The following is a 14199-nucleotide window of genomic DNA, read 5'->3' on the forward strand; positions in this document are numbered from 1 at the left end:
CACACAGTCATATCTGTATCTAATGCATACGTGGCTAAATGAAATAGTTTGAAAGTGACAGATATTCCTAGAAGACGATTGAGGGCAAAACATTAAAACTGCTGATGCTATTTCAAAAAGAAACGATAAGTACAAAAAATGATCTTCATCATGGGAAACAGTGAGAACAGACTGCTTACACCTGCTACTCTAAATTGACAATACACCGGAAATAAACAGTGTAGCATCACATAATAATGTAAGCAACAGATGCAGAAAACAAAGTTATCACAATAACACCAAAATATCAACATTACAGAAAAACAATATAGAACAAATATAAATATTATGACAGAGGGTGTTCATGCCCTATTGGAAGCATGGAAATGAAATGATTACTCACTCAGGTTTTTTCACTGTGCAATGGAAAAAGAGAGTTTGTTTCTTTAGCCACCCAGCACCTGGAAAAAAAACATCAGACTACAGCTGTTCTTAATAAATAAAGTTTGTGAATGGATGATTAGTCATCTGACTGTCACAAACTTTACTTTTGAGGCTGTTTTTTTCAGTTTAGATCCATATGTGCTTCCAAATTGGGGATTAATGTCACTGTAACAACAGCATGGCCACATCTTTGCTATAAATCTAAGAAGTAGGGTTCTTTTAGTTTAATGCTGTAATAACGGTAAACAAAACCTCAACAATAGCCATGGAAAGATGGTATGTAACTTGAATTATTATAATTAAAATGGAATTAAATCTGCCCTCACAACCCGTAGCAGAGCTATAATTACACTGGAGTGAAATACTAGTTGTTGGATGTGAACAATGTCTCACCATACCCCCCTGTCTCATTTCTGTCTGCCAGATCTAAAGCGAGAGGCCAGTATCTGCCACATGCTGAAACACCCCCACATTGTGGAACTGCTGGAGACCTACAGCTCCGATGGCATGCTCTACATGGTCTTTGAATTGTAAGTCTGTGTTCACACTCTGTCTGCTATAATGACACAAGCATTTAACACAATTTTAGTCTTATGTATATTAGGTGAGGTTCACACCAGGGCGTTGAATGTCTTTTTTTTTTTTATCCACCGCCACATCCACAGATCAGTCCTATACTAGATACTATAGTACTTCTGCTTAGCTGCTATGTTTTTTTCCCCTCCCTGAAATAGCACATAGATGGTGTGTGATTATCGGCTAACGTGGTGGAGAAGTAGAAAGACCTGACAACCACAGCCATTTACAAGCACTTGGCATGTGGCTGCTGGTAATTTCACACCCTATTGGCAACACTAGCAGACCCCATTTACGTGGTTAAGAGTTAACACACGTAAAAAAATGTGTGATAACTAGAAGCCGTGAAAAGTTCGCTTTGGTTTAGCGGTATATAGCTGAAGATTTATCTACAGTTTGCCTGCACAGTATTCAGTATTAATGGTATGTTTGCACATGTTGAAAATGCATACAATAAATAAAAAATAATGCATACAATAACCAATTATTATACTGTTTATTGCCTAAATGGAAAAAAAGAGATACATTTTTTTAATCAGTTGTTTTAATCTAAGATAGATGAAACTTGTATCTGTCTTTTTTTTTAAAATTAACACATGCATTGCAAATGCAGAAGCGACAGGCCTGCAGATTTTGTAATCTAACGCATCAGCGTTCTACATAAAACACACACAAGACTTCTGAGAATTGGCAGACAGCTCTCTGCTTCTCTCCCTTGGCCTTTATTGAAAATATAATTTTCAACTTGCGTAATTTGTTTCCTCTGTGTGAATTTTATGTTATAAATCTGTATCCCATATCCTCTGAACACCTCACTCGGGATTGTAGCAGCTAGACAGCGCTATAATGAAAATATAGCGTCTCTGTGTTTATGCCAGTGACAGCGGGTCATAAAATTACTCCATCATGGATGTAGTTTTATGCACTCTGTTTTGAACAATATTTTGAGAGTTCATCTGTTTTTTAAAAACACATCTATAGTTGATTGAAACCTAAATTTGACTTGTCCCTACTGGCCTGATCGATTTCTCTCTCCCTCTCTTAGTATGGATGGAGCAGACCTGTGTTTTGAAATTGTGAAGAGAGCCGATGCTGGGTTTGTGTACAGTGAAGCAGTGGCAAGGTAGGACACTTTAAATATTAATAAAGTTTAAAATAAGCAACAATCTGTTGACGCCCTAAATGATCTTCCCCTTGTCTGTTTCTATTTTCTGCCCATCTAGTCACTACATGAGGCAGATCTTGGAGGCACTTCGGTACTGCCACGACAACAATGTGATTCATCGCGATGTAAAGGTGAGACCTCTCCAGTGTGTCCCAGCATAAGCCACTGGAACATGTCAGTGAACTGTCAGCAGAGGGCAGGAGATGTTAAACCTTATTATACCAAGAATAATACATATGCTTTATACAACAGATGTGAGCATCTGAGGAGATGTTTATCTGTACTGTCTGTGGGGAGATAAACAACACTTCTCACCACTGCTATCTACATACACTACGTTCAGTTCATTTTGTTATGAGGGTTTTAGAACAAACATGTTTTCAGTCTAACCACCTGAGAGCTCCTGTCGTTTGTAAAGCGAAGCCCCAACAAACCCCGATTCATGCTAAGTTATATTGCATGTCAAATGCTGGTCTGGATTTGTTCATTCTTATAGTCAGATTAGCTTCAACCAGTGAGTCCAGCAGGATTAGCCATCTAACAGAGGCGACAAACACTATTAGGCCAGATGGGCCTGATCCAAAGGGATCAACACACCCTTGCCCGCAGTGTAAAACAAATAACTGTGTGTGCTGGTGGGTCAATCCTGTGTAACACATTAGTTGCACTACGTTTGTGTTTGTTTTATCTGGCTTAGAGTGACAGATTTGGTGGTTTTTCACACAAGGAGGATATATTTAGAAAGAATCTCATAGGTTGTTAGCCTAAGTGTATGAAATAGAATGATATATTCTGACTGTCTTAACTTTGCACTCGTTGTTCTGTCCAGTGTATATGGTGTCTAAGCAGACTGAGATGCACCAGTTTTAAAATTAAATTAAATTTTAATTAAAATATTTGCATCTCACAGAATCATCAGAAGAAGCATTCTCTTGTGGGAAGTAAATGTCACGTATGTTTTAGAAAGACTGCTGTCACTAAAGTACATCTTGTAAGTGTGATATTTCTCTAACCGCAATGTCAGTAAGTTAAAAATTAAACTGCTGTTCCCACAAGTCACATGTTTAGAAAGTAACACAATAAGAATGGCTCAGTAGTTAAAAAAAAACAACATGTATTTATTTATTTTTTTACATAAAAAACAGGTGTGTTTAGAAATATTTTTCTCAGTTTTACACAGATGTAGTCAATGAGAGCGACATATATGAGAAATGTCCGATATTTATTTCTCCAGTGTTAATGCTTGCATTATTTTAACTCAGACAAGCTTGTGATCATTGTCGGCCAGTAGTTGCAAATGTGGTCACACATGTGCGGCGCAGGTTTGAGTTGATGACACAAATACTGCTTCTGGGGGTTGATGCGGGGGTGTTCAGTTCAGGGTTGTGTAAAGCCGCAGGCACAGATGGCCGTCGGAACTCCGTTGTCGAGCTGTTAGATGTTGCGTCGTTTAGGAAGAGAAGCCGGTTGCCAAGCCGATGTCCGAGTGCACTGAAGGCGGTTTTGCGCACTGAGCCAGATAACAAAAAGTACATGACCGGATCCAAACAGCTGTTAAAGGCAGAGAATAACAGCATCACCTCATTGGTACGGTCCACCATTTGCATGTAGTCACAAGTCAAATTTCCACTGAGCTGGGAGAGGATGTAGATGGGGCGAAAGGCATGGTAGGGCGCAAAGCAGATAGTGAACAGAAAGAGGACAAAGAAGGACTTTTTGGCAGTTCGTTGGTATCGTTGTGCATTGGGAAGGTCTGGCTTGTCCCGTGAGACCCTCAGCAACTGGGAAGCAATCTTGGCGTAGGAAACCACCAGCATGAGGAAAACGAGCCAAAACAGCAATACCAGCGCCCCGTTAAAGTAGGCTTTCCCTTTGGCGTATTGCCGCGTCTTGTACTGGAAGCATTTGTTACCGTCCTCTTTGTCCTCTGCCGTGGCGATCATGGGCACCACCGCCAACAGTGACATACCCCACAAAGCCGCGCATGCCACTGAACTCCACGGCCGGTTACACCCCCACAGCCTTATCCTCATACCTCTCCGTGCTCGTCCCTTCCCCTTTAACCTCAAGTACCTGTCCAAGCTGATGAGCCCCAGTAATGTAATACTGATGTACATGTTCATATAAAATAGATTCCCCACCAGCTTGCAGGCGGCATATCCCAGTACCCACTGGTTTCCATTCAGGTGGTAGAAGACCCTGAAGGGCAGACACGCCAGGAGGACCAGATCAGCCACAGCACAGTTGATGAGGAACACTCGCACAGAGTTGCGGCTTTTATGAAGGCAAAGGAAGACCCACAGGGCGAAGATGTTACCCACCAGACCAAAGAGGAAGAACAGGGAATAGACGACCACCAGCGGCATGCGGAGTGCCGGGTCATCAAACGAACACGGAGTCTCAGTTGGGGAGGAGTTGTTGGAGGAGTTGTTAGAGAAGGATAAAGGAGAGGAGGAAGAGGGAGGAGAGGTGGCTGTGATGAAGGACATGGACATGGAAACGGGGAGGGATGGAGAGGAGTTAGATAATGTAGGGGCTGAAGAAGTGGAGGGGAAAGAAGAAGAAGAGGGGAAGGTAGTCATTGTGTCTGAGGAGTGACGTCTTCTTGGCTGTTAATCATTGAACTCTGAGAAAGACAAAATGAAGCGCTCAATCAGTTCAGTGTTTGTCACTGAACAATTTCAAGAACAAGTAGGTATACACAGCTAAGATTAAAGGTGCACTTACTGGGAAACTGTGGTTACGTACTTTACAAGCAATGCACAAATAGATGAGTAATATGTGATTTGTGGTTTTAAAGGTCACACGCAATACCTCTGTGCAGTGGAATTCATAGTAATGCAGATGTCATCAAAAAGGTACAGCCCCGTTCAAAAGAGCAGCTCTATAAACAGGGTGTTAAATAGTACTGAAAATGCACAAATTTCCCTGTGAAGGACAATTCAGTTTTCTGTAGGTCATAGACTTAGTTTTTTTTACGGGTGGGAGCTGGAGCCACGACCAATTGAAAGTTTCATGCCGATTTAACACATAAATTCGAATTCCACGGTATTACAGTGGAGCTTAGGAGTGTATACGCACATGCATGCACGCTCATACACGGACACTCACACGTAGTCACTGTGACCGCTACACACAGATGTTTGGATTTAGGCAGAACACTCACCATCGATATTCCCCCCGTGTGAGATTCAGCACAGCTGTAGTTTTAATGTGTGGGAAAGTGCAGAGATGTGTGAGAGCCCAGCCATCCACTGTGTGTTTTCCTCCATCAAATTCAAATCCAGAAGGCAGTTTGTTCGAAAACGCCCTGTCAGACCCAATAAAATTCCAGTTACATTCACGATAAAATATGATAAAGTTACAGTCCTTGTTCTTTTCTTTTCTATACTCACCTTTCCCGTCACTCTCTGAACGTCTCAGTGAGTCATAAGTCCTGCCGTCTTTTCTTTATTCACATCCTTTTGACAGTGTCTGCTCCTGCCTGTCCTGTTCTCACCTCTCTGTTCTCACTCTTGCCTTCAGTTCTTTGTCTGTGTCGGTCCTCGTCCACTCTTTCTTTACAAAAAAGCCTTTTCTTACCCTTTACTCCCTCTGTCTCGCTTTCTCTGAGATATAACTGTTTAGTCAGCTGGTCCTCTTGTCTCTGCCTCTTGTTCTCTCTTTCTTTCTTTCTCTCTCTCTCTCTCTCTCTCTCTCTCTCTCTCTCTCTCTCTCTCTCTCCTTAGTCAACATTTAACACCCCTCCGTTACGAGAAGTAAGACAGGAAGTCAGCCCACCTCCGCCTTTCACATATGCCGAGCTTCATTTGTCAGACTGCTTCTTAGTTCTGTACTGTCCAGAACACAATTACTTAAATTGAAACATTTTGAACTAAAGCCCTTGGACAAGATTTATTTCTGTTTGTATTTTAAACTGCATCTTTGAGATTTTGCATGTGCAAAAAAGTTTAGCATATAGCACATAATTAGAATATGAAATACAAAGGATACAGTTTCAAAGATGAAATTATAAATTTATGCAACAGAAGTATTAAAATGGAAGAGTTTTTTTGCAAACCTTGTTCATTAACACTTAACATTGAGTCCTGTGACGGAATAAAAGAAAAGCCATTAGGAGAGCAGGATCCTGCAAGCTCATCAAATGGGATGTGGTAATGTCAGCTGACTAATTTTCACATTTGGGTAAAAAATTTTATATCAAATAAACCTTAATAAATTTAACAATAATGATATTATATTAGCAATTTTATTAGAATGAGGCTCACATGATCTTTCCTCTGAATATCCCTATGTATCCCCAAATATTTTATAACCTGCTTCCCTTTGCAATACTAATTCTGTCCAAGTAGGACTTAAGTGTGAAAATAATGTTGGTGAGATATTCTCATCTAAGTGCAAATGCGTACTGAAACACAGAAAAGGGATTCAGAACATCCATTTCTCTCACTTTCACCTCCCTCCTGTGTCAGTAATTTTTCAGCGTATGTTTAGGTTTCTGTTCCATTTAAAAGAAAAAAAAAAAATCATCAACCAAACTGTTTTACTGCAGTGTCACTAATGCAAGTTATTTAACATCATTCCTCATTGGGAGAATGCGGGAGCCATATCATTGATGTTAAAAAAAAACAAAAAAAAAATCATGCATCTTGCTTAATTTTTTATAATTATCTTGTAAGAACCACAAGCTATCTGTATCAGCATCATAATGAAGTTGTGGTTGGAGGGAGTCAAGCTTGTCATCTTGTCATTGTGAAACTGAGCCTCACTAACCAGCAATTGAACTTATAGGATTTGCACTTTTGCACAGCAAAGCAATGCTCTGCACACTTGCTGTAGACTGCATGCTATGTACATGTTTTTTTTCCCCCCTCTCTGTTATAATAAAAAGAGTGTCATAACATTTTGTTTGTTGGTTGATACTTCTTAAGTCCTACAGGGCTTGTTCCTCATTTAAACTGTTGTAATGTATGGACTATACATGTGCTGTTTGACTGGTCTTGTTGTTCATCCACCGACCTGTCTCTTTTATTCCTTTGTAGCCCCACTGTGTGCTGTTGGCCTCAAAGGAGAACTCCGCTCCGGTCAAGCTCGGAGGTTTTGGAGTGGCAATACAACTGGGAGAGTCTGGCTTGGTAGCTGGAGGTACAGTTGGGAAGTTGTTTTTCCTCTACACCTCCACACACACCAGTATACACTCATGCATACCTTCCCACTGTGCATGTGAACACATACTGAAATGTATGTCAACTAGTCAGAGGTTGGATGATTGTTGTTGATGAATAGTTAACATAAAGCTAATTTCTTTAAATATTTAGAGTAATATTATTACTATGGTCATAATAGATAAAAGATGAGCAATAAGCAGCAGAGTGACTGTGGTTTTGGTTCTCTGTGGTTTTCCTTCGATGCTCTAGTTTGTTAGTATAGTCCAAACATGCACAATAGCAGAGCTGGAACTGTTTAAAAGTAAAAAATGTTTCATCCATATAACCCAATGGATGCTGAGACACACTCCAGCTCACTCTTTTGCAGCCCAAAGTATGAATTTATACAGTAAGTGAACAGTCAATTAATCTACAGAGTCAAATTTTATTTATATAGCACAATATCACAAATTTGCCTCAAGTGGTTTTATACTGTGTTCAACATATGACACTCAAAGAACAAACTAATAGAGAAATTGATATAAAAAGAACATCAGTTGCTGCAAGTGTTGAAAAGAATAGTTGATTAATTGGTTGGTCAAATGACAGAAAATTAATTTGCAACAATTCTGATAAGTCATTGTAAAAGTAATGAATCAGGCAAAAATGCAAAACATTTGTTTTGGGCCTCTCAAACAGAAGTATTTGCTGCATTCCTATGTTTTGTCATTTATTCATTTTTCACAATTCTCTGACATTTTACAGACTGAAACTTTCTTAATCAGCAGAGGTGAAACTAGTCTGGTCGCCCATGCACAGTGACAAATAACAAGAGAGACACAGGTTACACAGGTCACAGCAGACAGCATATGAAAAATATACCAGCACAACATTAACACACAAACAAACAACTAGCTTAGGAGCCTGCCTCGCCACAATTAAAACAAACAGCCAATACAACTGATCAACTAATTAATATCTCACTAATTAATAAATAAAAAGCTGAGCATGAGTGATGCACCTGACAAATAAAAGAGGCAGTAAATATAAAATGAAATCTTTTAAAAATGAACAAATGTAAAATCATTACACAACGACAATGACGCCTTACAAATTCTTTGAAAAATACAACCCAGGAAACAGGCAAATATCACGACATTTAAACGCCTCAGCTGTGGTCACAAAAGAACTTCTGAATAATTCTGTGGTACATTTTTAACCGTTAGCTCAACACGCTTTCTAAGACTCCGGAAAACACAGAGTGACCTTCAAATTGGAGTATGGTTTGAATTCTCCTGCGGGTTCTTTCTTTATGAGTCAAGCATCAAACCAATCACAGACCGGGCCTCTTTAATAGAGTTGTTAATCCTTTTTCTATCATTTGCAGTAATGCTGTTATTCTAACATACAACAGTGTAAAACAAGGCACTGGCCATAAAACTCTGACAGAAAACATTTAAAAGCTTCCTACTGACCTAGAAGGACTTAAGTTTTCTTAGGAAAACCAACCTGGACTGTGCTTAAACACAGCATTAACATTTTCTGACCAGTTCAATTTCACATCAGAATGAGCCCTCAGATATTTATATTAGTGTTGTGAGTGCAGGCTGTCACACACTTGGCTCTCCAGAGTTCCGCTGTGCTTCTATTTTTCATGCTTTCTGTTTTTCTAATGTGCCTGCTCTCTTCAGGTCGAGTCGGTACTCCCCACTTCATGGCCCCAGAGGTAGTCAAGAGGGAGCCGTACGGCAAACCCGTGGACGTGTGGGGATGTGGAGTCATCCTCTTCATCCTCCTGTCTGGCTGCCTGCCTTTCTATGGTACCAAGGAGCGCCTGTTTGAGGCCATCATTAAGGGGAAATACAAGGTAGGAGCTGACTGACGAAACACCATCATTGTCTGTCAGTGTCAACTCAGCCTTTAGCTGAAGTAAAGCACAACAGGGCGCGCCTTTTTGTCACTGTGCTGCAATGTGCGTCAAATACAAGGTTGAGCTTCTGTGCTACAGAGAACTGAACACACTTTTTGCATCAGTAATGGGTCTTTGAGGCCAAAGATATTGTACAAACAAGTATTAATGTCATATGTCTTCCCTTTCCTAGTGACTTTATCCCTCTTGCCAACCAGACATGATTTGATACAACCTTGATGAAGTTATTCCTGTTGTGAGGATTTTACCACTACTGTTACCATCTACTTCTGTCCTACTTAGTCCTCTTTTGATGTCAAGCGAGTGTATCAAGTGGGTTGTTGCTGATTGATTCTGAGATATCACTCCGCTTCTCCGCTTTTACAAAAGTCAGTCAGAGGTTGTGCATGAACTATCAGTGTCAGCACAAGATTCCGAGATAAAGACATGTTATATTTTATTTATTCGTCCGAGAGAATGACTTTCCTGCTCGATGCACTAATCTATGGTAGATGCAGTCACAGCAGGCAGTGCAAGGTGAGCAATGGAATCTTGGATTTTTTTTTTTTGGTTGATTCCCAGCTGCATTCATTGATTTTTTTATTTTTTTTTCATTTACACAGTGGTTACACAGCCATTTACAAACATCATGTTGATGAATCATTTTTGTGGTTCATTTTATCATTCTTTTAATTTACATGGAAGCCAACATTTTATTTTGCTGGTAATAATATATTACTTTTTATTTCATCCTTAATTGTGACACACCTTGTAAAGTCAGCTTCGATATGGGGACTACAAATGAATCACTGATTACATTTCTGAGATATCACTGCTGATGGAGGCTATAAAGAGCCGCGCGTATTGACAGCTGTTCTGGGTGTTGGAGAAACTCGCCAGTGCAACACAATCTGTGAAAGTGCACTTCTTCTTTCCCGTTGGTTTCATTGACAGGTGTAAAGGCGGTGAAGTGATATGAAAACAGTTGGTTAAGGGCATGCCTTCATCCATTTATAACTCATTATGGGAATGGACATGTGGCTCGTGCACCCAGTTCCACAGTGACGCACAGCTTTATAAATCTGACAGATATTTCTGGTTTTGTGCGTACACACAGTTTTAGTCATGAATCTAATAAGGTTTTATGCACGTGGCACGTGGTCCATGGTGACCACAGCAACAACAGCCACAGTGATGTCGGTTGCCTGTACTCTACTACATCCTTCTGAGAAAGTCTGTTTGTTAATCTTTGTTTTAATCTTTGTGTGTGTGTGCTTATCCAGATGAACCCAAGGCAATGGGCCCACATCTCAGAGAGCGCCAAAGACCTGGTGAGACGCATGCTGATGCTGGACCCCGCTGAGAGAATCACTGTTTATGAGGCCCTCAACCACCCCTGGCTGAAGGCAAGATCACACACACACACACACACACACACCCACACTACTCCTCGTGATAAATTCAATACATGTAATAAATTCAAAAATGTAAGAAAAAAAGAGGTTAAGAATCTTGCTAGCTGTCAAGTTTCATAGATTATTGTCATTAAACTTCCACTTTTGTGATGATGTGTAATTTTTAAAAAACAAGTGTGTGTTAGTTTGATTTAGATATTTGGTGTTTTGATGAAGTAACTAAGAGTCACCTTTAAACTACTGGCCTTATTGAGCTGAGGAACCACAGCTCTGCTTTCACATCCGTTCTGGTGCTTATGCGAGTATCTGTTTGTGCGTTTGGTATGTGTAGGAGAGGGACAGGTATGCCTACAAGATCCACCTGCCAGAAACTGTGGAACAGCTGAGGAAGTTCAACGCCAGGAGGAAGCTGAAGGTCAGCACTGTGTTGCACAAAAGGATCTACTGACTCAGCGCGATTATAATCTGAGATGAGAGGAGGAGTCACATCCTCCAAGCTGTGCAGCTTTTTCTGATGACCCAGATTAATTTCTTGTCTAATGGTTTATCTTGTTTTTTGGTTTTGGTTTTTCTTGTTTATCTTGTTTTTTCTAATCTTGTTTAAGTTGCTCATAAGGTCACATATACTAATGCATTAAAAGCATGCACAATCACTTAACAACACGGGACTCTGGTGAGACTTTGTATAATATCTTTAATATAATATATATAATAATATAATATCTTTACTCTGTATCCCAGGGTGCAGTGCTGGCTGCTGTTTCAAGCCACAAGTTTAATTCCTACTATGGCGACCCTCCTGAGGAGCTACATGACTTTTCAGATGACCCCACCTCCTCAGGTAAATCACACAACAGAACACTCTCCTGGTTTATGAAGGTTGCTTTCTAAACACATGTAAAACAGAGAGATTTGTGCAGGTAGGATTAGCAACCTAAAGAAGAGTATGTTGTACACTGAATTGTTAGATAATATAACCGAAAGGACAATAAAATAGTCATTTATATTTAAATGGGGTTATGATATATATAAAATATAGTATGTATAAGTATTTACACATTTATATCTACTTAAAGATTTAGTTGTCCCTGCACATGTGAAATATCTATCAACGTCATTTAAGTTCAACGATGAAACACACAAATATACATCATCTGACACAAGGTGGACGTTCACTTTCTAGTCCACCTTCTATTCTCGTCCGTTCTATTCTAGAGTTATAATGTGATCTCCAGCTGTCTGAGGAGAACTTCCTCTGTTTAAATGAGGACAGATGTTGCTCAACAGCAGAACTTCCCTGTCTGAGCAGCACTTTCACTTCCTTTCATTAGAGGACTGCAGGCTGTACCTGCCAGGACTTATTAGCATATAGAAACCATTTGTGTCATTGTAATAAAAAATAAAGTTGAAAATGAGCAATGTGTTACATCATCACCTAATGAATCAAGCTAAGCTCATCACATTTTCTGCTCAATTTTCTGTGCAGCCACTGTAGCCAGATATACCCCCATGTCTGTCCATATTTGCTGAGGCGTGCAGTTTGTTGCAGTCGTGCTTCCTGGTGACTGCTTTATTTCTGCAGTCGCAGGGCTCCAGACATGTTGCCGGTCATTGACTTTTGTAGTATAGTAGATGCTTGCAGCAGCTCGCCAGCTTATTTATAGACTAAGCAGCTTTTGCTGACTTTTTTCTCTCTGCTGCTGCTTTTTCCTTTATTTTCCCTCTGCCTGCCCTCATGCCTCCTTACACTACCTGTTTCTTTGTTCTCTTCCTTTCTTTTTTTCTCTCTTTGTGAGGTGTTAAACTCTACATCTGTAGTTGCTGTAAACATCCTCTAATCTCAGCCTCTCTTTCTTTGGTGTTGTTTTTCTTCTGCTGTGCTGTCTCTAGGACTGCTAGCCGCTGAAAGTACGTATCTCCTCCCCTACCCATAGAATCTCATGTGTGACATCATCACTCGCTTTTGATTGCATTTTCAACTGTTAGCTAGTGTTGGATGATGTGTGTCCTCCAAAATGGCTTTCTCTGTGTCTTCTCTCCTGTCCCATTGGTTTGATGAGGTGCGTCTGTGTGCTTTTATTCCAAATGCACATTCATGACCTGTAAAGATGATACTCTGTTTACATGCATCTTCATTATTCTAACCACAGGGCGCTCTGTAAACACAGATTAGCAAAACGTACTTATTGTTACCTTGTGAGATGAACAAAAACAAAGGTAAAGAGGACATGGCTCTCTGGCCTGACTAACAATGGGATTTTCCTTAATAATCAGGCTTCTTCTTTAGTACTAAACACACGATACTGCATATCACTTCAAAAACACAGTGTATCTTAATAATACAGGAGCTACTGATGTTAATGATTAGTTGATGATTGAACATGAAGACCTAAATTATCAAGGGATGAGGGCAGCTCAGTTCACTCCTGCTAGACATTTGTCGGCTGCAGCCTGTTTCATTCGGTTCAGGCCTTAACTGCTTGAATGTCAGAATTGCATCTAATTTGGTTCCTCCAGAAAAGTAAGTTGGTGTTGAATTTTAATTACAAATTCAGGAGCAGTAACTCCAACCCTAATAATATTACTTTGTTTAAATTATTCTGCATGCATTTTTATTTCATAAGCTTTTAGCGATTAACCAATTTTTGATCTGTACATGGAAATGATTTTGAAATTTGTATCCCTAGTTGCAGTAGTACATATGATGTATGTAAACAGACTTATAACAAAGTTTTCCTAAAGTTAAAAGCTGATTAAATAGCATTTTTTTCTCATCTGCTAACTCTATTTCATGCCTCACAGTTACATTTAAAGTCTCATTTGTTCTTTTCTCAAAGCCCATTATTATGCATATTTCTAACTGGGATTATTTTCTACATATCCATCATTTATCTGTTATTCCAGCGCTTCTCTCTCTCTCTCGTTTTCTTATTAACTGAGCAAACCTGGCTTTTTTTCCTATTCAATAAGATGGGCAGAATAATCTGTAGTCCCTAATTGTTTCATTTGAAATATTTATAATTTATAAGATCATTTTCATTTCCTGGGTTTAGTGTGTCATGTCGCCCACCACAATACACTTGTGGATTCAAATGTGTCACTGGGTCAAAGCTCTTCTACAAATCACCTTCAAAGAAAACCATTTCGATCTGTGAGGAGAGGAAATGTATTCTGACCGCACAGCACTGTTCATCTAGACTTCATCTCTTTTTATAGTCTTTCGCATCTCCGTGTTGAGTTATGGTAGATTAGAATAGATTTGTACGTGTGTTGTGTGAGGGCTACACTTCTTAAGAGATTAACTTAATATTTTAGATTTAAGTTTACCTTTCCTCTGCATATTTTCCTTTTTGTTATATTTCTACTTTGCATTTTTTCTTGGGTGTACTGCTCTTCAACAATCATCACATTATCACACTGTGACTTTCTGAAGTGACTTTCTTCTGATGTTGTATTGATGCCGTTACCACTGTTTCTCTGGTTTTGCTGCATGTGTGGGCGATGCAGCAGGTACTTGGGGTTAAATAGTTCTGATTGTTGTGTGTTTTTGATGTTGTGACTTTC

The 14199-nt window shown here is 39.6% G+C and overlaps 2 protein-coding genes across 4 annotated transcripts in view; one reads left to right on the forward strand and one right to left on the reverse strand.

Moving 5' to 3' along the window:
* LOC121891899 (peripheral plasma membrane protein CASK-like) overlaps positions 1-14199 on the forward strand; it is a 47433-nt gene that overhangs the window by 13403 nt on the left and 19831 nt on the right. For both annotated transcript variants that reach the window (XM_042404532.1, XM_042404533.1), the window contains exons 3-10: positions 848-953; positions 2045-2122; positions 2223-2295; positions 7207-7309; positions 9003-9178; positions 10504-10626; positions 10967-11050; positions 11377-11476. In XM_042404532.1, coding sequence (XP_042260466.1) covers positions 848-953; positions 2045-2122; positions 2223-2295; positions 7207-7309; positions 9003-9178; positions 10504-10626; positions 10967-11050; positions 11377-11476 — 843 coding nt within the window. The remainder of the gene's footprint in view (positions 1-847; positions 954-2044; positions 2123-2222; positions 2296-7206; positions 7310-9002; positions 9179-10503; positions 10627-10966; positions 11051-11376; positions 11477-14199) is intronic.
* On the reverse strand, positions 2564-5850 carry LOC121891900 (probable G-protein coupled receptor 34). 2 transcript variants are annotated; one of them, XM_042404535.1, is made up of 3 exons: positions 5560-5850; positions 5331-5474; positions 2564-4790 (listed from the first exon to the last, which is right to left on the reverse strand). In XM_042404535.1, the coding sequence occupies exon 3, from the start codon at positions 4744-4746 to the stop codon at positions 3439-3441; it is 1308 nt and encodes a 435-aa protein (XP_042260469.1). In that variant the 5' UTR covers positions 4747-4790; positions 5331-5474; positions 5560-5850; the 3' UTR covers positions 2564-3438. The 2 variants fall into 2 exon arrangements, with proteins under 2 accessions (XP_042260469.1, XP_042260470.1); XM_042404536.1 differs by having other exon boundaries at positions 5331-5850.

This window comes from Thunnus maccoyii, chromosome 24 (genome assembly GCF_910596095.1).
Source record: "Thunnus maccoyii chromosome 24, fThuMac1.1, whole genome shotgun sequence".
Classification (NCBI taxonomy): Eukaryota; Metazoa; Chordata; class Actinopteri; order Scombriformes; family Scombridae; genus Thunnus; species Thunnus maccoyii.

What these genes read in the sequence shown, in the direction of transcription:
- LOC121891900 (XM_042404535.1), bottom strand. Translation starts at nt 4,746, where the DNA reads ATGACTACCTTCCCCTCTTCTTCTTCTTTCCCCTCCACTTCTTCAGCC.